This window comes from Lactuca saligna, chromosome 5 (assembly GCF_052625555.1).
Source record: "Lactuca saligna cultivar CGN05327 chromosome 5, ASM5262555v1, whole genome shotgun sequence".
Classification (NCBI taxonomy): domain Eukaryota; kingdom Viridiplantae; phylum Streptophyta; class Magnoliopsida; order Asterales; family Asteraceae; genus Lactuca; species Lactuca saligna.
In genome coordinates, this window is record NC_136421.1 from 56085344 (window position 1) to 56109990 (window position 24647).

Genomic DNA, 24647 nt, shown 5'->3' on the forward strand with positions numbered 1-24647 from the left:
GATCTAAGATATGGGTAAAATATGTGTCGTAAACAATATTTGAGTTGTAGACGACACCTACATCAAAGATGAGATTCGAATGATAGACAAGACCTATGTTAGTTACACTATTCGGATCTAAACTAGTCACAAGACCATTGCCATCGGTGAGACCATCATCAATAGGCAACGTATCAAATTTTCTTATGATTTGGGTGGCTAAAAATTAGTTTATTATTAGTGATCCTATCTTCGAAGAATTTTTTTCTTTGACTACTAATTAATTTTTCATTCTTTAGATCTCTAATGTTCAAACCAGTCATCAACTTTTTCATATGTCATCACCAATTGCAATGATAAATCATTACGTCACATTCACTGTCTATCCGTGACTGTGAGGTTTAAACTGATATGTTCTTAATGGCATTCACTATCGTATTTTTATAAAAATTCCTTAATGTTAAGACTTAACATGTTATCTACTATTTTACATATATGGATGGACTGGTTTATGGTCATAGAGTGATTCCAAACACACACCAGATCTCATAAAGAAATTCAATATATATATATATATATATATATATATATATATATATATATATATATATATATATATATATATATATTGTGCGTAAAAATTTATCATTTCTCTATAAATGAATACATAGAATCACAAATGAATATACTTGTTCTCGTGTTTTCAACCTTTTAGGTGTTCTCATTTGATCATTTCCCTATATATATATATATATATATATATATATATATATATATATATATATATATATATATATATATATATATATATATATATATATATATATACACTTTAGTTTTAGTTTTTTATTTTATATCATAATTTTTTATTTTAATTAGTTTAATTTATTAGAAATATACTTAAAATATAAAATAATTTACACCATTACAAAGCTTCTTGACCCGAAAAAATAAGCTTTGTGACCGATTTCTTTGAGTTAACTTCTTTTATAGTGGATAAATCGAAAATGAGAGAAATATTAAATATATATGATAAGTAAAAATGGAGGCGAAGTTACACTTTGGAGGAGCTACCTTATCTTAGCTAATGGAAATATATAATTATAAAATTGAACACTAGTTCTAAATTAAAAAAAAAAAAAAAAAAAAAAAAAAAAAAAAAAAAAAAAAAAAAAAAAAAAATTGAACGTGAAGCTAGAGAGCACATTTTGTAACGAAGTAGGGATATTCATCAAATGGATTGTGCATGCATTTATAACTATTAGTATATTTTTGATCATAGGAATTGAAGTAAAACAGCATAAGGCATGAGGAAATTTAAGATAAAGCAAAAATTAGCAAGACAACTAGCTAGGTTCTATGGATCTTTTGAGTTTTCTGAAATGATAAAAAATATCTTTGAGTTATATGTGATACTCATGTGTGTAGTAATATTATAATAAGCAGGAAATTTAACTTTTATTTTCCACTACACTGACACTCAATGTTGCAGGTGAAAAACATGGATCATATGAAAATCCCACTAGAAGCTATAAAGTCAGCAACTTATAACTTTCACGATGATTATAAAATTGGAATTGGTGGATTTGGGAAAGTTTACAAAGCAAAACTCTTCCATTTCGATTTTAGAAAATATGTTAAACAGGGTGGATATAAGACAGTTTCTACGGTGGAACTCTCAAGCTACCAAAGAACACAAAGCACTGTTGCTATTAAGCGGTTAGATAGGAGTTCAGGGCAAGGAACTGGGGAATTCTTGCAAGAAATCTCTGTGCTCCCTTACTTTACACACAAAAACCTTGTCACACTTGTTGGATTTTGTGATGAAGATCATGAGCGTATTCTCGTGTATGAGTATGCCTCAAATGGAAGCCTCGATTGTCATATTGAAAATAATGATATTCATACATGGAAAACACGTCTTCAGATTTGCCTCGATGCTGCCTATGGGCTCGACTTTCTCCATAATGGTGTTGGAGAACATCATAGGATAATACATCGAGATATAAAAAGCTCCAACATTCTACTTGGGCGAAATTACATAGGCATGATTAGTGACTTTGGGTTGTCAAGAATTGGCCCCGCAAATCTGCAAGCCACCTTTCTCATGACTCAAGCTGTTGGGACACTCGCATATGTTGATCCACAATATGCCAAGACAGGTAAGCTGACAAAGGAGTCTGATGTTTATTCGTTTGGAGTGGTTTTATTCGAAGCACTGAGTGGAAGGCTGGCACGTTTCCAATTGTCCAAAGATGACCCAGAATTTCTACCTCATATGGCTAAACGCTGCTTCCAGCAGAAAAAAGTGAACGAGATTATCGATTCAAAGTTCAAGAAAGAATTTGAGAAAGCCGGCTCTCCAGTTCTGGATGATGAAACCTGCCCAGCTTCCCTAATGATATTTGCAGAAATTGCATGTAAATGCTGCAACAAAAAACGAGAGGACCGTCCCACAATGGCTGATGTCGTGAAAGAACTTGAAAGAGCATTCAAGTCCCATGTAAGTAGTTAATTTTTTTTTAATTGTAGCATTGTACTTTGTAAAATATACCCAACTATAGTAATATCATCTAACACACTAAAATAGGGTAGATTTTTCAAGGCATAATGTGCTAATAAGGAGAAAAAATTGAAAGTACAAGGTGTATAATTTGGTAAAATTTTCAAAGTACAATGCCTTGAAACTAAAAAAAATGAAAAAACTAACAATGGATATGAAAGTAGGATGCTATAATTCATAAATAAACAAAAGTATGTTGCTATTTCTTGCATTTAGCCGACATTAAGAAGTAAGAGCATCCACAATGCATAGTTTAATGAGATAGTTGAATGAGGTGGCATGTCTAATTGGCATTCAATAGATTAAACTCTATCATTGTGGGATGCCATTTTGGCATTCAATAAATATGGAGTTCAATCGTCATTGAACTCTTCAATGGGGAAAAAGAAACTTTATATATATATATATATATATATATATATATATATATATATATATATTCCATTGAACTCTGTTGAGTTCAATGCATTATAGGAAAAATAATGTAGAGTTGTATAGTAAATAAAATGATGATGTGTCTATCCATCAAACTCTAATAAGTGTAATACATTGTGGATGCCCTAAACTTGTACCTTAGACGTAAGACCCATGTAAAAGTTGTGAGTGTAAAATTACTTGGGTGTGAACCTAACATGGATGGCTGGGTGCACCACCATCTATGTTGACAATAAGAAATGGCAGCTTCTTTATTTCATACGGTGAATGCAATAAATAGTTATAGTAACTTTTGTGGTTGGTTTAGGTATAAATAGAGCTCCAACTTCAGTTGTAGAGCACCACAAAACAGAGTGATAGAGAGTAATACTTAGAGCGAGTATTATCTAGAGGGTTGTTTTTCGTTCTTGCAATAGAGAGTGTAATTTTGTTTCTTTCGTTCTAGTTTAGAGTAAAAGTGTGTTTCAACCCCAATAAAATCCATATCCATATCCATATAATATATTTATGAGATATGAGGATAGATTTACGGGATTTCTTATTTGAAACAACTTTTTCTTTTTAAGTGTTTATTAGTTTATCTGTGTCAGAATAGAGTTTAAAAAAAAAAAAAAAAAAACTATTTTGATCGGTTTATCTGGTACCAAAATGTAAAAGCTAATAAGTTAATTTTTAGTGTTTGTCAAATTCTGTTTATACGTGTAATGAAGAAAGAACTTATCAAAAACTCTTTATTTAATTCAATAAGTGAGGAGAAAGTAAATTATCAAATATATAAGTAAATAAGTGTTTTTAGTTTTTACTATTATTCTATCAAAATGTAAAATAGCTTATTACCGGTTTCAAATCGCAATGAGTCAACACACACTTCAAATAAGCAATACCAAACAATTCTAAATTGGAAACAATAATGAATATGTAATATTACAAAGCTTGCACTTATCTCTGCATATCTTATGCAGGTTAAGGGGGTGGAATCCCTTAGAACGACACTCGATGATGTTATGTCTGCTACAAACAACTTCCGTGATAAAAAAGAGCAAGGACCATTGGGCGAGGTGTATTCTGGGACACTTTCTCACTTGAGTGGACATAACACGGTTACCATAAAGCGGCTCTGTCATTCAGTGGATTCATATGGAGAAGAATTGTGTAAGGAGATTGCACAGCTTTATAGTTATAGCCATGAGAATGTTGTTCCTGTTATAGGATTTTGTGAAGAAAAGGGTGAGAGGATCGTTGTTTTTGAGCACATGGTTAAAGGAAGTGTAAAACATCATCTAACCAACAGTAGTCTAACATGGAAACAAAGGCTCAAGATATGTGTTGATGCTGCACATGGGTTAGCTTACATTCATAGTCATACTGAAACCGATCAACAGTTGATTCATGGTGACATGAAAAGCAGTAGCATTCTTCTTAGGGACGATTGGAAAGCTGCAATTTCTGATTTCATCATATTCCGAGGTGCAGGCACTTTAGGTTATCTTGATCCACTCTATCTGACCACAGGCTCCATGACACAAAAATCGGATGTGTATTCTTTTGGGGTTATTTTATTTGAGATCTTATCAGGAAGATCAGCAGTTGAAAGGATCAAAATTGATCAGAAACAACAGCTTCGTGAACTCCCAAATGATGAAGCTCAACTGAAAAGTGCAAGACTGACAGTTGAAGACGAGCGAGTGGTGTTTCTTGCACAGTTGGCAGCAAAAAGCTTCAAAACCCAAAAAATACAAGATATTATCTTTCATGCTATAAAACAACAAATTGAACCACAATCCTTGGTGATATTTTCAACCATTGCCTATCAATGCTTGATGGAACAACATGAGGATCGACCAACAATGGCTAAGGTTGTAGAGGAACTTGAAAAAGCCTTCAATTGCCAGGTAAGTTCACCTTGACGAGTAGAGAAACTAATGAGCCTTCTTTTAATAGCAAGATTCAGCAAACTGCTTTGCATGCAGTTATAATGTTTTCATCTTTCACACATACACAGGATGAGTGGGAATGGGAGCAAAATCTGCCAACAGATTATAAGAAAATAATCCAAATGTCAAAATATACGGTGCCCTCCACTATCTCAAAGAAGGATCTCCATTCCCTATTTTCTTCAGGAATCCTCCTTAACAACGAAAAAGTGGTGACTCGATCTCTTTTACCATTATATATGTTTTCCTCATTCGAAATATACATCGATAGACTATAGTCAATAATTCCATGTGTTGGTTTTCCTTGGAATATCTCTTCACTACCATATATAGCATACATGCCTGCCAGAAAAAAAAAGATGATATAATAGCACTATAATCAAAATTTTGCATCTAGGAATCATTTACACAACATAGGCTTTTATTTACATATCAAGGAAAAACCACTGTGGGTATTATGTTTTCTTCAAATGAAAGGAATGTTTTTTTTTTTTTCTAGATGATCTTGCAAGCTCAATGCAGCACTGATAAATGATATCTAATATTATCTAATCTCAAAGAAGGTAAAGGTGATTGAAAAACATCTCAAGGCTCATCAGAACTAGAAACATGAGATCTAAACTCCAAACAAGCAACAATATTGATAAATAACCAGCCATCAATATTATACAAGAAACAAACTAATCATTCCATGCAAGATATAATATATATCAGGACAGAAAGTAACCGTTTAGATAAATAACTTATCATTCTCACTGTCTTCTAATCCTCTCGACATCTTCTCTCAACATTCCATGCCTTTTCATAATATAATTAATGCTCTCCGACTCATTTTTAATTTCAATTTTTGCTCATCTTTTATGGCAACAGTGGTTTTCAATAAGCATGGATGGATCAAGAAATGAAATGATACCGGCCAAAAGATTTTCATACAATGATGTTTCTTCTCTGAAGTGGAGATCCATTCAAAAATCAAGGTTCTGTCTACTTTATGTGATTACCACCACTTTCTATTAACTTTTTAAGTCAAGTGATACATGTCACTTAACTTAAAATCATTCTGTTTGGAGTGAACTCTAGCATAAAAATTTCTACTTCTTTTATGAAGTGGAACGTTTGCATCAAATCCATGAGGTTAAAACCTAGCTAGAGTGCATGAGCTTGCTTCGGGAACCACAAGTTTTATAAGTGACTGTACTAAGATATGGTGGAAAACATGTTGGGCTTGGGATCTAAACTTCTAATGAAGTGATAGAAATTCCCTTAGTTTTGTCAAATCTATGTTGAAGTAGAATTCACATTTTTGACTTGAGCCAACGAGTTTTAACAACAAATTTCAAAATATGGGGGCTTGTTTTGTAGTTTTTCTCATCTTATGGGCACATAATTTGGTGGTCTTTTGAGATGTGGAAAATGAAACTGCTGTGCTATGATGATGTGTATATGTGTTTAGTGTTTACAAAAGGAATAATTAGAAAAGAAACAAGAAAATGAAGAACCAAAATTTGCTTCTCATTTTACTTGTGGGGGAACAAAGAAAAGAGGAGAATAATGGAAATGGCAAATCTCAAAAACTCTCCGTAACTAACCTGATACACATTATTAAGCTGCAGCCAAACAAAAACAAACGCTTGAAAAAGACAAAAGTACCCTTATTCACTAAAGATCTTTTGACTTTATTTGGACCTTTTGACCAATTTGTAAGCCACAAATTAAACCCACAGAAACATATATTTATTAGAATCATAGTCTAACATGTAAATTATGAGAAACTACCAACACTTGCTCCTTTTTACAATCTATCAATATGTTGGATAGCATACGATTTTCTGAATCGTAATATGTTTGTGCAGATTTCCAAAGGTCGCAAAGATCTTGGACATCTCAAATCTTAATATTGGAGTTCAGATAAATGCTGAGTTCTTAACTCCAGAGACGATGTATGGAGCTTACCTAGTTTTCAAGTTTTATGATCGAAGAAAGGTTTCCAACAGGCCGATATACATAAACCTTAAATATAAAAAGGCGGGTGAAACCTTAAATGCATATTTTGCAGAGTGGAAAGAAGGTGGAAGTCAGTGGTTGAGAGTTGAATTATTTCGGTTTCAGAGTGATCACAGAAGTACTGATTTTGAATTTCTACTAGAAAGCTTTTCAAAGTATTATTGTGGCATAGGGGGAATATTTGTTGAAGGCATAGAGTTTAACGCCATTCCAATGGTAAATCAAATAGTTAGTGTACCTCTCTTCTTTTTTGTATTTATTTTGGGGAAATTTGTACAAAAATATCATAACGTGGTCATCTAATTGTCTATAGGTGGACTTAGAAAAAAATAAAAAATTGAAGGATGGAACAAACATGGGAGGAGTCTTGAAAACAAAGTTGGAGATGGACTCAGCAGAACAAATGATAGCCGATAATGAAGAAATTATTAAGAGGTCTGGAAACAATGTCCAAAATGCCTCCAATGTAGAGCTGTGCTTACTTCTTTTCAAAGGAGTTCTAATTGACAATGGTGAAAAGGTCTGATGTTTTTCTTTTTCTTAACACAAAATTTGAAAAATTAATTACATATTCTTGTGGTATCATAATGATAAGCGTGTAACTCTATGATGAACAGTTATTCTCCCTAAGTGAAGTCAACGGGAAGAGATGTCATATGCTACCTGCAAAAGCAATTATATACAACTCTTCAAGTATAAAGTTGTGCAACCCTCCAACCGAATCCAGGTTTACTTTATTACTCCTTTCATCTTAGGTTTACTTTAGCAGATTTCATGGAATCACTTAAATTTATAAGACTTAATTAATGTAGGTGCAGATTTGAAGAGGTTGTTGAGATTCTATCTCACCAGGATTTTCGTATCAAATGTGACATTGAGACCAAAATGCTCTCAGCAGATACAACCTATGCTTGTTTCCTTGTGTTCAAACTTTCAAAAAAATGTCGTGGGCTCAAGTGCCCAGTGAAAGCACGTGATCTAGTACCTCATAGAAAGGAAAGAACCAAAATCATTTCTTTCAGGTACCCAAACACAGTGAATTTAGACAAAATCAAATGGATTCCAGAACAGAGAGAAGATGGATGGATGGAGGTTGAAGTGTGGGAATTTAACGTTGATAGCACGCATAATGATGAGTTTGTTCCTATGGATTTGAAACTGACATGTTATGAAGGAAATATGTCTGGTCTTATTGTGTATGGCATTGAGTTCCGTCCTATAGCATAAGTGTATATTAAGTAACATTTATACATGTTCTTCTAAGTGTATGGTAATCTGTTATTACATCTTTTGTGCTTTTATATTAACTTAATAAAGGCTCAATAGAAGATAGTTCCTCAATACTATGCAGCGCATAGCTAGTTGCATGTCTATACAAGACAAGATAAACTTCTTTTTATAAGAGGGAAAATTACAAAGTAAAAGAAAATACACACAAGAGCTATAGCATTTGTTTTTTTTGTTTATATGGCATCAAAAGTTACAGGGGTGCAATACTATTAATAACCAGAAAACATACCAGTAGAAGTAATGTAATCCTCAAGTGGACATACATGATGATCATCTTAGCTGGAGGAAGCAAAACAACCATACCAACGATTTTCATATACCATGAACAAACCCTTCATCAACCACTCCAAAAGCAGGTTCGCGCTCTTAATTAGAACCCAGATGCAGACAAACGGATGAGTGTTAGCCATAACTTTCAACCCACTTGTATACAATTGATATCGATCTTTCACAGGTAAGGTCATTCATTTTCAAAAGATCCTCTCTCTCTCTCTCTCTCTCTCTCTCTCTCTCTCTTCAAGACATTATTAAAAAAGAAAGGTTTTAAACAATGCTGGATTGTATAGCTACTTGGAATTTAGTAATGAAAATGGTGCAAAAGATTTTGACTATGAAGAGATAGAAGTTTGGTCCAAGTGGTTTTGTTGATTATTCCCATGGAAAAGAGATTTCATTTATAATGAAAAAGCTACCTGGCTTCCCATTCTTTGTCTTCCTTATTCTTTCCCATAATTGTTGGGCAATTTGGTAAATTTCTCATTCCCTTTGCTCGATCGATTCTGATGACCCTAATCTTTCTTTTGGTCGTATCTGCACCCACTTCCGCATTAAATTTTTATCAATTCCGTGATTAATATAGAGCTTGATGGGGCTAAGATTTAAGTCCAATCACATTCCCGTCAATCCTGTAGGAGGTGCCTCTGCCGCAGATGTGCCCCTATGGCAGTCTAACACTCCGGCCCTCCCAATATCTCTTGACTTCATAATCAGCCTCCTATCTGTTGTATTCCTCCACGTATTTTGGGCTCTTGGAATACTTTTGTACTCGGCAGCCCGCGAGCCCAGTAATGAGGAGCCCATCTGCTCCCAAGATAGTCCCAACTCCCAAGTTCCATGTAGAGTGCACAATACAAAGTGGTTTTTTGACAACCAAATGGAGAAAACCAGAACCGGTTTTGAAATAACCGAACTTGTTAGAACTGAACCGTCCGTTTGGAACTGGGTTTTACCCGATTTACACAAAACAAACAAAACAAATAGAACCGGTTAAAAAACTAGAAAAAAAAAAACAACAAATTTCACCTTCCAATAAATCGAACCCATTATGAGCAAAACCAGTTTTCTGTAAACGATTCTAAAAAAATCAGTTTTTTTTTTAACTAGAATAAGTTTAAAACTTGTGTTTGTGTAGTATATGCGCATAAGAGAGGCGAGACAACCCCCGCATGCAGGTGGGTATGGCAGGGCTTTGACTAGTTAATAGGTCCATCAAGCCATGCATGTGGGCTTCATACAAACTCATTTTTTTACGTGTGCTCAGGCCTTAATCGGGCTATACATAGGTTTTGTTTTTATACTAACCCGAACTATATTCGGGCCACTCTTTGGACCAGATCAGATGCTTTTTCGTTCCAAAAACTTGCTTATCTGGTATATAATGTGTATTTAATCTATTTGTGTGTTATATGCTATAACATAGTATTTTCCTAGAGTTAGTTGAAGGATATTTTGTATAATCAGAGGTATATAATAAAATCATACTTTCATTCATTTATACTCTTTTACATTTGATATTTTTGGGTCTTATATACCATGGTAAAATTCTAAATGATGGTAATTATTCATGAACATATATATATATATATATATATATATATATATATATATATATATATGTGAAAGACCTATATGTATACAAAGTAGGTGAATAGATAAGTATTGAATAAAAGACATCACTTCTGAAGGAGTATAAAAGACAGTATTTATAGTTAAATAATGGTGTACCCATGTCGGTTATTAAATAAAGAGGGGATATCGACCATTGATCGGGTAAAAACGAAAACAACAATAAAAGGCCTAATAAGGAGAAATGACCACATCGAACCGGTTATATCCAACCCGGTCGATAAAAGAATAACCAACAACCGTCAAAAATAAACCCAAGAGACAATCCTATGGCACAACATATAAAAAGCAACACACAAGGCATATCCCACATTCCGGGAAAAGGCATGGTCTTTGCTTATAAAATAACAAGTTGTACAAGGATCTATATGATGTCTTTACCCAGGCATTATCAATTGACCAGTTATAACCTCGTACCTGAGGATAAGGGGAAACCTATAAAAACCCTTCCATATCAAAGAAGGAGGTAAGCTTTCATTGAACCTTAAAACTCTATGCAATTTGGGATAGACCTCATACAACATCTAACTTAGGCATCAGAGAGCAATATCGGGGTCCAACCCTCGGTATGACTTTCTAACCTAGCCGTTGTTCATTCATGCAACGTACCTTTTGGACTACTCATTAGGAGGAAATGAGACATTCGATCTCCACCATGTAGGCGGAAGGCCATGTAGAAACATCGGCACCATCCGTATTGAATAGTATCTAACAACACAATAATAAGCAATAACACTCGTACCAAGAATATCCCAGCCACAGATAACAAAAATGAAATTGCACCATATTTACATGGGATGTTCGATACACAGAGGAACCGAAAGTCTAACATACAAGGTGATGAACCGATTTTGATACATGGTTACGTACAATATATAGGAATACATTGGATTTATTGCGATAGTGGAAGAAGTGCAATGAAGAAATTTAAAGTTATCGCATCAAAAATTCATGACCTAATACGATTCTAAACAAATAAGGGCTATGGAATGATTTACAACAAACCATTGAACATATGTGCAGAGATATTAGTGGCGGAAAATATAATCCAACCATCCAGAGAAACCAAGTTCCCATTCGAAGGAACAATTAAAACTATCACAAACGATGCCTACCTTGACCAAGCAATACGAATAGGTGCAACGTTACAAAAAACTTTGAGGGAAGATTTGACCAAACCGCTGAGAACATACACCGACGTCTTTGCATGGTAGCCAACCGACATGATCGGTGTACCAATAGAACTAATAGAACACAAGGTAAATGATAAGTCGAGTGCAAAACCAATCAGACAAAAAAAGGTCAATCGAAGGTCAATCGAAGGAAAGGAACAAAGTAATAAATGGTGAAGTGGACAAATTGGTGGAGGAAGGGATAGTATGTGAATCAGTATTCCCGACCTGGGTGGAAAACCCTGTTTTAGTAAAGAAAGAAGATAATCAATGGAGAACGTGCGTCAACTTCACAAATTTAAACAAACCATGCCCAAAAGACTATTACTTGCTACCGTCCATAGACGAGAGATAGAGTCTTTGCACGGACACAAGTGGAAAAGTTTCCAAGATGCGTATAAAGGATATCACCAAATACACATGCATAGTGGAGACGAAGAAAAACTTCTTTTCATACGGATGGAGGAACTTTGTGTTACACTAAAATGCCATTCGGGTTAAGAAATGCATGAGCAACATACCAAACGTAGGCATACAAGGTTTTCGAGCCACAGATTGGTAGGAAAATGGAAGTATACGTGGACGACATGGTTATAAAAAGTTGAACCGATGAGTTATTCTTAAAGGACATATAAGAAAACTTTGCAAGACTGAGACTCGTTCACATGAAGTTGAGCCCAAAGAAGTGACTTTTTGGGGGCAGAAGAAGGGAAGTTCCTAGGGAATGTAATATCGAAAGAGGGATTAGAGTAAATCCAGAGAAGATATTGATGGAAAATGTAGGTTACAAAAATTTTATGCACTAAGTTGAAAACATTTAACAATTAAATGATTAGGGCACATGCAACCTACGAAGGATCTATGTCTTTCACGTAAAGGCAACAAACTATGAACTATCGAAACTATAAAATTTCTTGTCGAAATCTGAATTCATAAGATGGAATACATACCTTATTGATTGTGTAAGAAAACAATCAAGAAACCCTTTTTGTTGATCTTTTGGAAGCAAGCACCACAAGCGTCATGTCTGTAGTGGTTCACAACAAACACAAGCAAGAAGGATATTGAGGAAAGAGGGGTGAGAAGATCAGAATTTCGGCCTATACTCTCTAAGGTATGAGTGGCCGAAAATCATAGCCCTATGGGCCTTTATATAATGTAGTCACGAAACCCTAGATAAGCCCAAACCCAATATAATAATATTATCTTGAACTGGGTAATTATCCAGCTTCCTAATTACCAAGAATGATTCTAGAAACTCTAATGGCTCCTTAAAACTGTCCATAGCCTCAAGGAGGGTTCTAGAATGCCTCTTATTCAACTATTGAACAATTACACTTCAATGTATGTACTTTCTATTAATTCTTTGAAGGTATAATGAAGGAAATCAAGTTAATTGAATATGGGATGGAAAAAAACCAAACACATGGTTTAGGGCATTTTTTAAGGAAGATAGTAGTAGTGATGTCATTAAATTAGGTATATCAAAATCCTTTAATGGAACAATTGTGGAAGCTAGAAAAAAACCCATAATAAAAATGTTGGAAGATATTAGGGTGTAAGTAATGGAAAGGATGTTTACTAAAAAAAAGAATGGACCGAAGTGCGACTTAGAGATTTGTCACTCAATTAGAAGGAAGATTGAAGACTTGAAGAAAGTACAAATGTATATAATTACTCACTATATATATATATATATATATATATATATATATATATATATATATGATAGAGGATATATTTGGTTATTAGCATCCTTACCAACAACTAACAGCAGAATTTACATCTTTGAATAATGGATTGTAGATCAGACATGATATCCACATCTAATTGCACTGCTGAACCTGGATTAGCCCTCAGTAGCTCCAAACCATAACTCCTAAGCTTTTCATAATGTGCCACCAAACTCCCTTCTATCTCATACAATGCATTTTTTTTTGGCATTTCTACACTGACCAACACTAACTTGTAGATTAAAATCTCTAAGCACTGCTGCTGTCATTTTCTTGTAACTGGTTCTTTGATTATCTATTATGTTTTTCATTAAGTGTTTTCCAATCCAACTATATGTTACCATTGCACCTAAACTGAAGGCCCTACAACAGTTGTGTTCAAAGATTAATGACTTAAATCTGAAATGATCTTTCTTTACTCATCCAAGTTGCCTACAATCTAAAAGGGCATTTAGAATTTTCTTCACCTTTGCAACATTTGACTAATAATCTAGTTGAATCATTTTTTTCATACCACAGTTTATACCCATTAGCAACAACATAATTGATTAACATAGGATTCACCTTCTGATTTAACCACTTCAACAATTCCTGATTCCTCTTCTTGGCCATACTAGTGCACTGAGATTTACTTAGAGGATCAATTGTGATATGGTTTCATAATAAATGAGATGATCATAAAACATGATACTTAAAGTACTCTCCCTTCTTTTTAGATTGGAGAAACTTTTATCTTTCTGCCCAATTGATTCTTCTTATTCGCTCTGCCATTCATCGAAACTTTTCAATGATTCAAAATTACACTTAATATTGTAAGCATAACCAAATTTACTAGAATTTTAGTAAATCATGATGAATAATCTTATTGTTATTTGTGGTGGACTTGACTAATGCACAACATTGCGTACCGGATCTCCTAGTCTTGACTCACATACTTATGTGAACAAGTAATTAGTTTTAATTTCCTAAGTACCAAGAGTTCCATACATCACATGACTCAAATCATATGATTCCAAGCTTCTGTCCAATTGAAACTTGAGCGATGAGAATCTTTCCTTACTTAGAAATTTACGACACTACCATAAATAACATAACTAAGAATCACATCCACTTATTATTGCTTATAATAGAAACACTCAAGCATCAATTTTCACAAATAACATTGTAAGGAGATATAAATAAGACAAAAATCAAATTTTATTTTATTTATAAAAAGGTGCGGAAAACTTATCCTTACAACACAAATTCAAATGAAAACTATGTTATTACATATTCCTAAGAAATCTATCATAAATCTAAGCAGCAACTCAAAAATCCAATCATCGAATCATGCGATCGAAATCCATTTCTTCGCGATCAGGCTCATCTCACTTCTTCCTTTAAGCTTCCTTTCTTTTCTTCGATCCTACAACACATCAAAATATAATCTGATCACATCATGTATTAAGAATCTCCAAATAGGAACTTAATAGAGTTAGATAGTGGATTTACCTGAAGCAGAGTCATACATCTTGACTCTCCCATCCTCTTGATCCTTCAGGTAGGTACGACAGCTTTGCAACCAATGCCTATTCTCTTGGCAGTAGAAACAAATGGATTCCTTCGGAATGGTACATGGGACAATTTCAAACTTAGTCTTTCTCTTGCGTAGAGAAACGTTATATGAACTTCCAACGTTGCCATTGTCCATAGATGTATGGGAGGTTGATTTACTAGACAAATTTGCTTGATCAGTGCGCCAAATCATTGCTGATTCAGCAGAAATAAGCAAATAGGTAAGATCAATGGGGGTCACGTCATGGTCCATCATATAGTACTCTCTAGTGAACTCACTATATGATTCGGGAATTGATTGAAGAACCAAGTCAACAGCCAACTTCTTTGAGACAATTACACCTAACATTCCCAACTTGTCAATGTGTGACTTCATCTCCAAGACGTGTGCACACACACACTTTCTATTTTCGTGTTTACTTGCCAATAGGGCTTGAGTGATCTTAAACTTTTCAAGTCTTCAAACTTGTGGGTCAGGGAGAATAATTGGAGGAGGTGGAGGAAGTGAAGTTCCACTTAACCATAAATAAGGGATTGATCTTTCACCTTGATCGGTATGTGGACTTCCACTTTTATGAGGAAAACTTTTTCCAAAGGATTTAGGAAGACCATAGTTGTCATACCTAGACATCTACAAGACGGGAGAAAATTCAAGTTAGTTGATTGAGTCCTTAATAAAACACCCAAATAAGATTGTAAGGCTAGGATCCAACACAATATTCTACAACTCGGAAGATGGATGTGGTATCCAACTACAGAATATTTGAAGGCAGGTAAATGATGATTTACCAATTTCCACCACGAAAAATGAAAAGAAAATTAGGTTTTAAATGTTTTGAAACTCTTATATCTTTTGAGATTCATTGAACTTTTCAATGGCATGTTTAATCTCGATTATTCCCTTCAAGTTTGTGACTGTGTCACACCCCTGAACCAGACGGCGGAAACGTCCGGGGGCTGTTGTGACTCAATTGAATACCATAACATTGAATATATATATGAAACGTAACAACATTCGTCACCATGCATCAATATAGTACAACCAGTAAAGTTTACATGAAATACATTGTTTAAACATTACATTCCCAAAAATAAATTGTTCGATTCGTACATAAATAAACTGCAAGCCATCACTGAATATGATTTCCTTTGATTCACTGGTTCCCTGAGAATACAAGTATTTTGAAAAACGTCAACATATGAAATGTTGGTGAGTTCATAAGTAGTATTTGAAGAAAAAAAATATTTCATATTGTTTGAAAATCACCAGAAAATCCGATATTTTCTGAAAAGTAAAGCTTTTGAAAACGTTTGTGAAGATCCATAGGTATGCTTGTTTGTTTCTATACTTGTAAAAATTTGTTCATTGAAGTTGTATGCATTTTGAATCTTTATGTATTGAAAACCCTAGGAAAACCCGATGTTTTCCTAATTCCTTGAATTCCATGAAGTTACATTGAAACCATTGCATAGAGCGTAGTGTCAGTCCCAGGCGACGTTGGATTATTTTTGAGCATGATTATTTGCTACAAACACGCATTACACAAACGACCAGTTTATAGCTATACTAACGATCCCGTAGGCGTCGTCCGTACTAATCACGTTATCCAATCGCCCTGACTATGTGTAGTCCCACATCCGAAGAGAAAGAGGACATGAAGACCTCGATGACTCCATTGACCGGTTGGGGATAAAAATGTACGAGGGGTCCCAGACCCGCCTCGCATGAAATGTAGACTTTACTAGCAATACCAAAGGACCCTTGGGGACCAGTAGTATATAAGCCATTGAAAGTCCTTTTACGTCGTGTTAGATCGGTAAAACCCAACACTTCGTAAGATAGAGGTCTTCGGGCCTTAAGATCAGGTCATTGGGCTAGCTAGGCTCAACGAACAAGATTTTACACTTTTGGGGCCCAAAGATGGTGCGTAGACGTTTGTGCACACTCGCATGTATATTGAATTCCCAAACGTTACTTGTATGAATCGTAGTGTCGTAGTGTCGTAGTGTCGTCGTGTTAGTAGTTTCGGATTTTTATTGGTTCGAGACCGAACCAATTCGTTTAACAACGACTTTTGGTATTGTAATGTATTGTATTTCGTCGATAGTCGCGGTGCCATTATTTGATCAAATTGTATGTATTGAATTAGCCTTGAAAGTTTTCTGTTTTCAGCCCCTCATTGTTTGTAAAATTTACTTTTTCGACTCTTTAATTAAATACTTTCCGGTTTGGTCCTTAAATCAATTTTCTTGACATTTTAACACCAAAAATTATTGCAATTGATATTTTTCAGCATATTTTTCAATGAAAACAGTTTAAGTCCCTGAAGTTTCAGTTTTCTCGGTTATAACCCTTCTTTTCGCAACTTTGACAATTTTGGCCCAAATTGTAAAATTTTTGCAACTTTGGTCCTTTTTAAATTTAAAAAGCATTTTAAACCTTTGAAAAGGACTTGGAACACTTATAGTCCACTGTTTTACAGAAAAACACAGTTTTGGCCCTCCAAAACAGAAAATCTCGCATAATGGGCCTCATTGGGCCGAAAATGTCATTTTTAGCCCATTAAGCTTGAAGTTTATGTTTTTAATCCTCTAAATGAGTATATTTCCAGAAATTGTTTTATTGAAACTGTTTTGACACACCTCATCCATCAGAATTCGTGATATGTCAATTTGGGCCCTTAATTTTGTATTTTTCACATTTTAGGTCCAAAAATTTGTGTTTTTAGCCCAAAGAAATTGTTACTAAACCATTTAGCCATTTTTCTAGAAATACTTTGTATGTAGAAATATATTTGATGCTAAAATCATTTAACATAAGGTATATCTCGGTTTTGAGGGGTTTTATGGCTAGATTCAACCTTATAACACACAAAAGCATACATATAAGCATGGAAATCATACAAGGCATACAAAACACATATAGATCTACACTTTCACTTGTATTCCCCCCCACAAAACTCATAAAAACATAAAATAGGGGGTATGAAGCTCACCTTGGGTGTGGTTTCGGTTTTGAAGAGAAAATGGAAGAAAAATGGAGTGATTTTCGGCCTTAGCACCTTTCCTTGGTAGATCTCGAGTTTGGTGACTTCTAAGGTGTATGATCACAAGTTGGAACAGATTTAGAAGAGGTTTTTGATGGAATGAAATAGCTAGATCATGTATATAAGTAAATACTTACCTAAGATGGTGATTAGCTTGAAAGATCCTCTTGAAAGCTTCTTAGAATCTCGAAATTTATGGGGAGGAAAGGAGAGAGTTTTCTTGAATGTTCTTTGAGAGAGTTTGTGAAATGTGTGTGTGTTTGAGATGTGGCCGAGAGTGAGAGAGAGGAGAGGATAGAAGTGATTTTGAAGTGATGTTGCATGGAAGAATGGGATATAATGCATGGATATCCAATGAATAAAAATGAGGTGGCATCCAAAGTCAACTTCTCCTCTTATCCTCTTGGATTTGGGCCTTGGGCCGAGAATGGTGGGGGAAAAGAAATTGTTTGGGCCTTAAATGCTTAAGCCCAATTTTCATGGTTACATTGAGTGATTTTTGGTCCAAATAAATATAAAGGTGATTTTTATGGCTTGTTAGGGCCAATTTAGGTTACTTATGGTTCATAGTTATTAATTTATTTCATTCTAAGCCCAACATGGTCCAAAATGTTGAAATAAATTAGTGTGGGTCCAATTAGAGCCCAATTAGGGTTCTAAGCCCATGATAGTCTAATTGGAAGCTTATTGGTCCATTTGAATCCAATAAGGAAGTCCTAGTCCAAAATGGACTTAAACAAGGACTTCTAGGGTCTCCAATTGTTTGATGACTATTTGTAGTACTTGCATGATGTATTTGATTGAAGTTTTTGATGTCATAATAGTAGGTGTCAATCATGTTCTTAAGTTTTTGATTCACATTAACTTGAGTGTATAGATTACATGACACAAAATTTCCAGTTGTGACAGACTGGGATGTCGAGGATCACAAACAAGGTGTGCATAACCATGCAAATTAGCTTGGTACTCTTGAAGACGTCTATCACCTAATCAATGTGCTGGTTAACCACAAACGCTCCATTGATCTATGATAGTCTACGAGCTACCCATTTCCATCCTTTATTGGTCCCATGTTAGTGTGTCGGTTAACCACACACGCTCCACTAATGACCAACAAGGTGCAATGTGCAATTTCATGGATTAGCACCTATTCCACATTTTTCCTAAAGTAACTAAGATTTGGGAATTTATAAAAGTGTTTAGTTACTTTGTATTTCATTATACTTATAATGGAAGGTTGTGTCCTATCCTATCCGTTCTACTAACGACCCTCCACGAGTCAATAGTGCGGTGGGTAAGAGTGGATATCCAATGACAGTCATTTTACAGGCCGCTTCCTTAAACACCCTTTTTAGACCAACTTTATGAATGAGGCCTACTAATGGTAAGACTGACTCTTTACTCATACATATATAATATCAGACTTTTAATTTTATATAATATAAGAGTGTATTTTACACTTTTAAACTACTAGGTGGTTTAATCTAATAATTTATACCTTTAATATAATTAAATATAAACCATTACATTATGGATTTATTAACTCTCTTTTAATTACACACTTAAGTACTTTAATAAAACCATAAGTAAATACTAAGGTTTTAGAATTTAATATTTCAAAATTAAGAAATTTTAATTTCCAAACCTTAAGGAGAAATTTTGAAACCTTTCAAAATATTAGGGTTTAACTATTTAAATTTCAAAAACTAAAATTTTTAAATTCAAATTTAAATTATAAAACCTAAAGGGTGTAAATTGAAACTTTTCAAACTTACTAGGTCAAATATTTGAATTATGATAATCCTATATTATCCAAATTTAACCAAATCCATCAATTTTGATAATGATAACCATTCCAAACATAAAAAAATCGATTTTAGGCAAGAAAAACGAGTTTTGGAAGTAATCCTCAACAAAATCTGGTTAAAAAATCGAAAATCCCGGCAATTGCACCCTAGACTCGCCGAGTCCACTGATGGATTCGCCGAGTTCATGATACTTGCCAAGTCCACTAATGGACTCGCCGAGTCAGCTGCACAGACAGCAAAAATTCGACTTTTTGATCCTTTGGCAGTTCACTTTTGCATCTATTCAACTGTAAAAAACAACCTAGGCTTTGATAACACTGATGGGTTATGAGCATAACATCATTCTTATGGTGTTCATGCAACCCTAATTGCTTTGATCTAGGTTTTTCTAAGTAAACATACAATATTGAATACCAAAGCAACAAACCCTAATTGACTAGCATACAAATCTGAAAATCACATATGATTAGGGTTAGAAAGTTTACCTTGATTGTTATATAGTAATAACAATCACAAACCTCCTTGATCTTGAGTTCTGAAAGCCTAGTGCCTCAAATGTTGCACCTCTAATGGAGTCACAAACACCACTAGCAACAAGATGACTTAGGAGAGGGAGGAGGAGGCACCAAAACGTCCAAGATCCTCTTAGGAATATTTAGCCACGTTTTTAGGAGCCTTAGGGGTCCATATATAGTTGAGGCTACTAGGGTTTTCAACTTGCAAGTTACTAGAAAATAGGGGCTTTAATGATACACAATGCGTGTCATCTTCATTTATGACATGGGCTTTAATAACACGCAAATGCGTGTCATCTTCAATTATGACAGAGGCTTTAATGATACACAATGCATGTCCTAAAAGTTCATCGTTAGCTTACGACACGCAGATGTCTGTCGTCTTCCTTTATGACAGGGTCTTCCTTGATACGCATTGTGCGTCGTAAAACACACATCGTAAATGCGTGTCATAAATGTGTGTTGTAAATGCCCATCGTCTATAGACGACACACAAAAGCGTGTCATCTCTCGTTATGACAGGGCCTTCCTTGACACACATTTGTGTGTCGTCTGAGCGTTTTACGACACGCATTGCGCGTTGTAAAAGGTTGTTTTTCTAGTAGTGTTGGAAACCCTAATCCATTTGCTTAGTCCTTAAGCAGCCCAAAGATCCTTCCAGAAGGCCCCTTGGACGATTTCTATATGGACTCCCATATAGAATTCGTCCATTGCTTCCTTATGGATCTTAACCCCAACTCTGTTACTATCTTATAATTACAGTAGCAATCCCATTAACTTAATTAATCTCTTTGGACCACAAAATAAATTCTAAATTAATTCTTGATAAGTATTACTTAAACAATATGATTTCTCTTTTAATATATTATTCACATAATATATTAATAAATCATAATTAATCCTCTTTCTCCTTAATTCATCCTATCAGTTGCTATGGTGAAGGCAACCCAAAAGGACCATGCTAATAATCGAGTCAAGTACATACCAAAATAGTTATGGGCTTAGATACCTAATTTAACACTTGATACCTCAAAAACATGGCAAATGAGACCTCAAAAACATCAAGTTACGTTTTAACTCGTCGAGTTCCCATGCTATTCAGACTCGTGATAAACCGAGTCTATCGTTTTAAAAATCGTCAGAAGCGTATGCCTTGAGGCGCGCCTTAAGGCGAAGCGGACCATGGCCGAACTAGAGGCGCCACGTCTGTGGTTGGATTTGAGACGTATCCTTCGTCCAGGTGAAGCGTAGATGAATCGGTAGAGGCGGTGCGTTCTTCAGAAACGTACGCCTTGAATTTTTAGTCTAATTTTGTCTATTTTCTTTTCCAATCCCACCTCGTCTGCATCGCAACTTGCAATTCTTCATCAATTAATGAAATTGATGTTCCATAAATTCAATTGAGTCTACCAGATGTTGTTTGGATATCCAATTTCAGAAACATACGCCTTGATTTTTAGTCTAATTTTGACGTATTTTGACTTTTTTTCTTTTCCAATCGCACTGTTCTGCATCACATTTTGTAATTCTTCCTCAATTGATGAAATTGATGTTCCATACATTCAATTGAGTCTACCAAATGTTGTTTAGATATCTAATTTCTTGATTCCCACACATATTCTGGCATAATTTGGATGCATATAACCAAAATTTATAAAAATATATGTTTTGACCCTTGGAGTTTCAATTTTATATTATTGTAGTTTCAATTATATGTTTAGTATTTTATTTTTTATAAGATATATATTTTATATATATATATATATATATATATATATATATATATATATATATATATATATATATATATATATATATATATATATATATATATTTTTTAATTCCGCCTCAGGCGTACGCCTCGCTCTGCCTCGAGGCTTATGCCTTGTGAGGCGAAAAGAAAACGCCTCGAGGCGGGATTCCGTTCTTTTAAACCTTGACTGAGTCAACTCGTCGAGTCCCTTCACAGACTCATCGAGTTTCACCTGGTACGGAATCAGGGCAAATCGACTCAACTCATCGAGTCCCCTTTCTGGACTCGTTGAGTCCTCTTGTCTGTTTGGCTATCTTGATGGATTCAACTCCTAGCTTTCAGATACAGGCTTCATTCTTTATATAAGCCCTATAAATGTCATTTTGAGGGTAAAGTTTCCAATTTTACCCATTAATACCCCTTCTTAATGGGTTTAGCTCAAACCCTAACTGTAACGTCCCATAAATACAGTCTAAAAATTTCATTTGAGTTTAATAATAAAACCACAAGTCATCAAATCATTCTGTCAAAACATAAATCTCATTGCTCCAAAACATTATTATTATCAGAGTAAAACATCCCAGGCTGAATAATCAATGGTGTGTGTCATGCAGTCATCCCGAACTCTTCCCTTCGCTACTGAAAGTACCTGAAACCAAAACTGAAAACTGTAAGCACGGAGCTTAGTGAGTTCCCCAACCTACCACATAACCTGCATAATCACATACTACAAATACTGGGCCACGCCCGCTACTTCGGGCCTCGCCCACTACCTCGGGCCTCACCAGCTACAACGGCCCCGCTGCTCCACGCCCCGCATGACTTCGAGCCCCCCTCGGATGCAGATCTGTTTCTCTTAGGCCCCGCCTGTCTCTGGTCCCAACCCGCTAAGCACATACTACATATAACCATAATATATAACACATAAATTGAACGTACCCTACTGTATTCCTGTTTTAAGGCCTCCCCTATCTTGGGCCTCGCCCCTGTCCTGCTAAATATGAGTCATGGAACCCTGTCCAAGCTCCTGCTATTAGTGAGATACGGGCCCCCACCCACACTCACTCTTTTCCTATCTTGGGCCTCGCCCCTGATCTGCTACTAATGAGATACAAAACTCTATCCGTACTCTGCTAGTGGTGAGATACGGGACCTCGCCCACACTCACCTCCCACCCAGGCACATACAAGTATCACACAGACGACAAGTATAATCTATCATACAAACAGTCCTTGGGCTCTCGCCCGACATCGGACCTTGGTCGGGAATATTATACTAGCATATTATGCCTAGGGCTAACCCCCGAGTCTTCCTACTCATAAATACATGGGCCGACATTGTCACCTTAGACTCATTCACACAAAGGGAAACTCACCTTGCACAGCTGAAACTCTTGTTGATACCCTCCTGACTGCTATCTGACAACTTCCCGAACCGATGCTCCTCTAGCTCCCCGAGCTACCAATACCAACATAACACTTAGTCCCAAAATGTTCTCCAGAAGTCAAACTAAGTTAAAAATTCTGCTTAAAGTCAAAGTCAAGGGTCCACGGTCAAAGTTAACACTTTAACCTGGACTCGCCGAGTTGTTCCATCAACTCGCCGAGTTCACAAGCTCAGAATCCTAAAATTGCGAACCAACTCGTCGAGTTCTCCCTTGACTCACCGAGTTCCCTGACTGATCCAACTCGTGATAAATCAAGTCAACTTGCTGAATCATTCTCTGACTCGCCGAGTTCTAACGCGACTCAACTCGGGACAACCCACTCCAACTCGTCAAGTTCTCCTTGGACTCGCCGAGTTCCTCTGTCTGTTGGGCTAGCTTAATGGATTAAGCCCTTCCATTCCAGATCCAAGACTAAAACTCCTAATACTAACTGGAAATGACCTCTTAAGGATAAAGTTTTCAACTTTACCCATTAATACCCTCACTTAATGGGTTTCCATGCAAACCTTAACTCTTAAGGAAATAGATCTTGGTCCACAAGCCACCATACCCCAAACTCAAGCACCCATAGACAGATCAGGACCCAACCACCTCACAACCATGCAAAGATCCTGCCTTTTTCCTCCATACATGGGCCTTTTGGGCTAGAAAGGCCAATACAACATCCTATAAGCTTGCATTGGGTCTCCTATAGCATAAAGCTTACACCTTTATGCCATAACAACCCTCAATGGTTCTGGATCTGAAGACATAATCCTTTGGGTCGTCCATTCCTCACATGCTAGGGTTCTTGGACCAAAAACCCCCAAAAATGACAAAGAAGATATCTATCAAAGTAAAGGTCAAGATGAGAACTTGATTACCAGAAAATGATAAGGATTAGATGAGATTTCTGGATCTACAACACCTCTTTGAATCCTCCAACTCCTTCTTCTTCAAAGCTTCAAGAACATTTAAGAACCCTCAAAAATGGTTTACAACACATGGAAAGCACTAAGGTTTCGTTCTAGACTTGAGGGAGTATCATGGAGGCTGAAGAGAGGCTATAATGTTCCTTAAATAGGGTACAAGGCCCGCATTTAGGGTTTTCCCAAAACCTGACCAACTCGCCGAGTCAGTCTCTGACTCGTCGAGTAGGCCACTTAACTCGCGACACTATCCGCGCTCCTACTTGTCGAGTCACTCCATCTACTCGATGAGTCCCTTCCTTAATTTGAGGGTTTTTTTTTCCCTTTCTTGGTGTTGCTAGAATAGGGGTGTTATAATTCTCCCCCACTTATTCAAGACTTCGTCCTCGAAGTCTGTTACTGCCATCTATCCTACAATCTGCTTACCACGTCCCTATTCTATGGATACGTTTCTCACTGGGTTCGATTCTCGCAGAATCGCTTCCATCGTCCCTCCGCCCGATCATCTTGTCATAACTAGTCCTTGCCGATAATACCTCGCGAGCACTCTAATCTGCAATCATCCTCGAACGTGACTCTTATCTAACCGACCTTCCTTTC

The 24647-nt window shown here is 35.7% G+C and overlaps 1 protein-coding gene across 3 annotated transcripts; it reads left to right on the forward strand.

Moving 5' to 3' along the window:
* The first annotated feature begins 1465 nt into the window (after nucleotides 1-1465).
* Nucleotides 1466-8256, forward strand: LOC144996964 (uncharacterized). Of its 3 annotated transcripts, none has more exons than XM_078956773.1 (8): nucleotides 1466-2482; nucleotides 3940-4869; nucleotides 4980-5123; nucleotides 5782-5888; nucleotides 6765-7131; nucleotides 7229-7435; nucleotides 7533-7642; nucleotides 7728-8256. In XM_078956773.1, exons 1-8 carry the CDS (start codon nucleotides 1481-1483, stop codon nucleotides 8140-8142), a joined length of 3282 nt encoding a protein of 1093 aa, XP_078812899.1. In that variant the 5' UTR covers nucleotides 1466-1480; the 3' UTR covers nucleotides 8143-8256. The 3 variants fall into 3 exon arrangements, with proteins under 3 accessions (XP_078812899.1, XP_078812901.1, XP_078812900.1); XM_078956775.1 differs by having other exon boundaries at nucleotides 7734-8256; XM_078956774.1 differs by having other exon boundaries at nucleotides 4980-5120.
* The last annotated feature ends 16391 nt before the right edge of the window (nucleotides 8257-24647 follow it).

What these genes read in the sequence shown, in the direction of transcription:
- LOC144996964 (XM_078956773.1), top strand. Translation starts at nt 1,481, where the DNA reads ATGGATCATATGAAAATCCCACTAGAAGCTATAAAGTCAGCAACTTAT. An exon ending in AAAGAGCATTCAAGTCCCAT is followed by an intron (nt 2,483 to 3,939) that starts GTAAGTAGTTAA and finishes TATCTTATGCAG; the next exon opens with GTTAAGGGGGTGGAATCCCT. An exon ending in AAAAAGCCTTCAATTGCCAG is followed by an intron (nt 4,870 to 4,979) that starts GTAAGTTCACCT and finishes ACACATACACAG; the next exon opens with GATGAGTGGGAATGGGAGCA.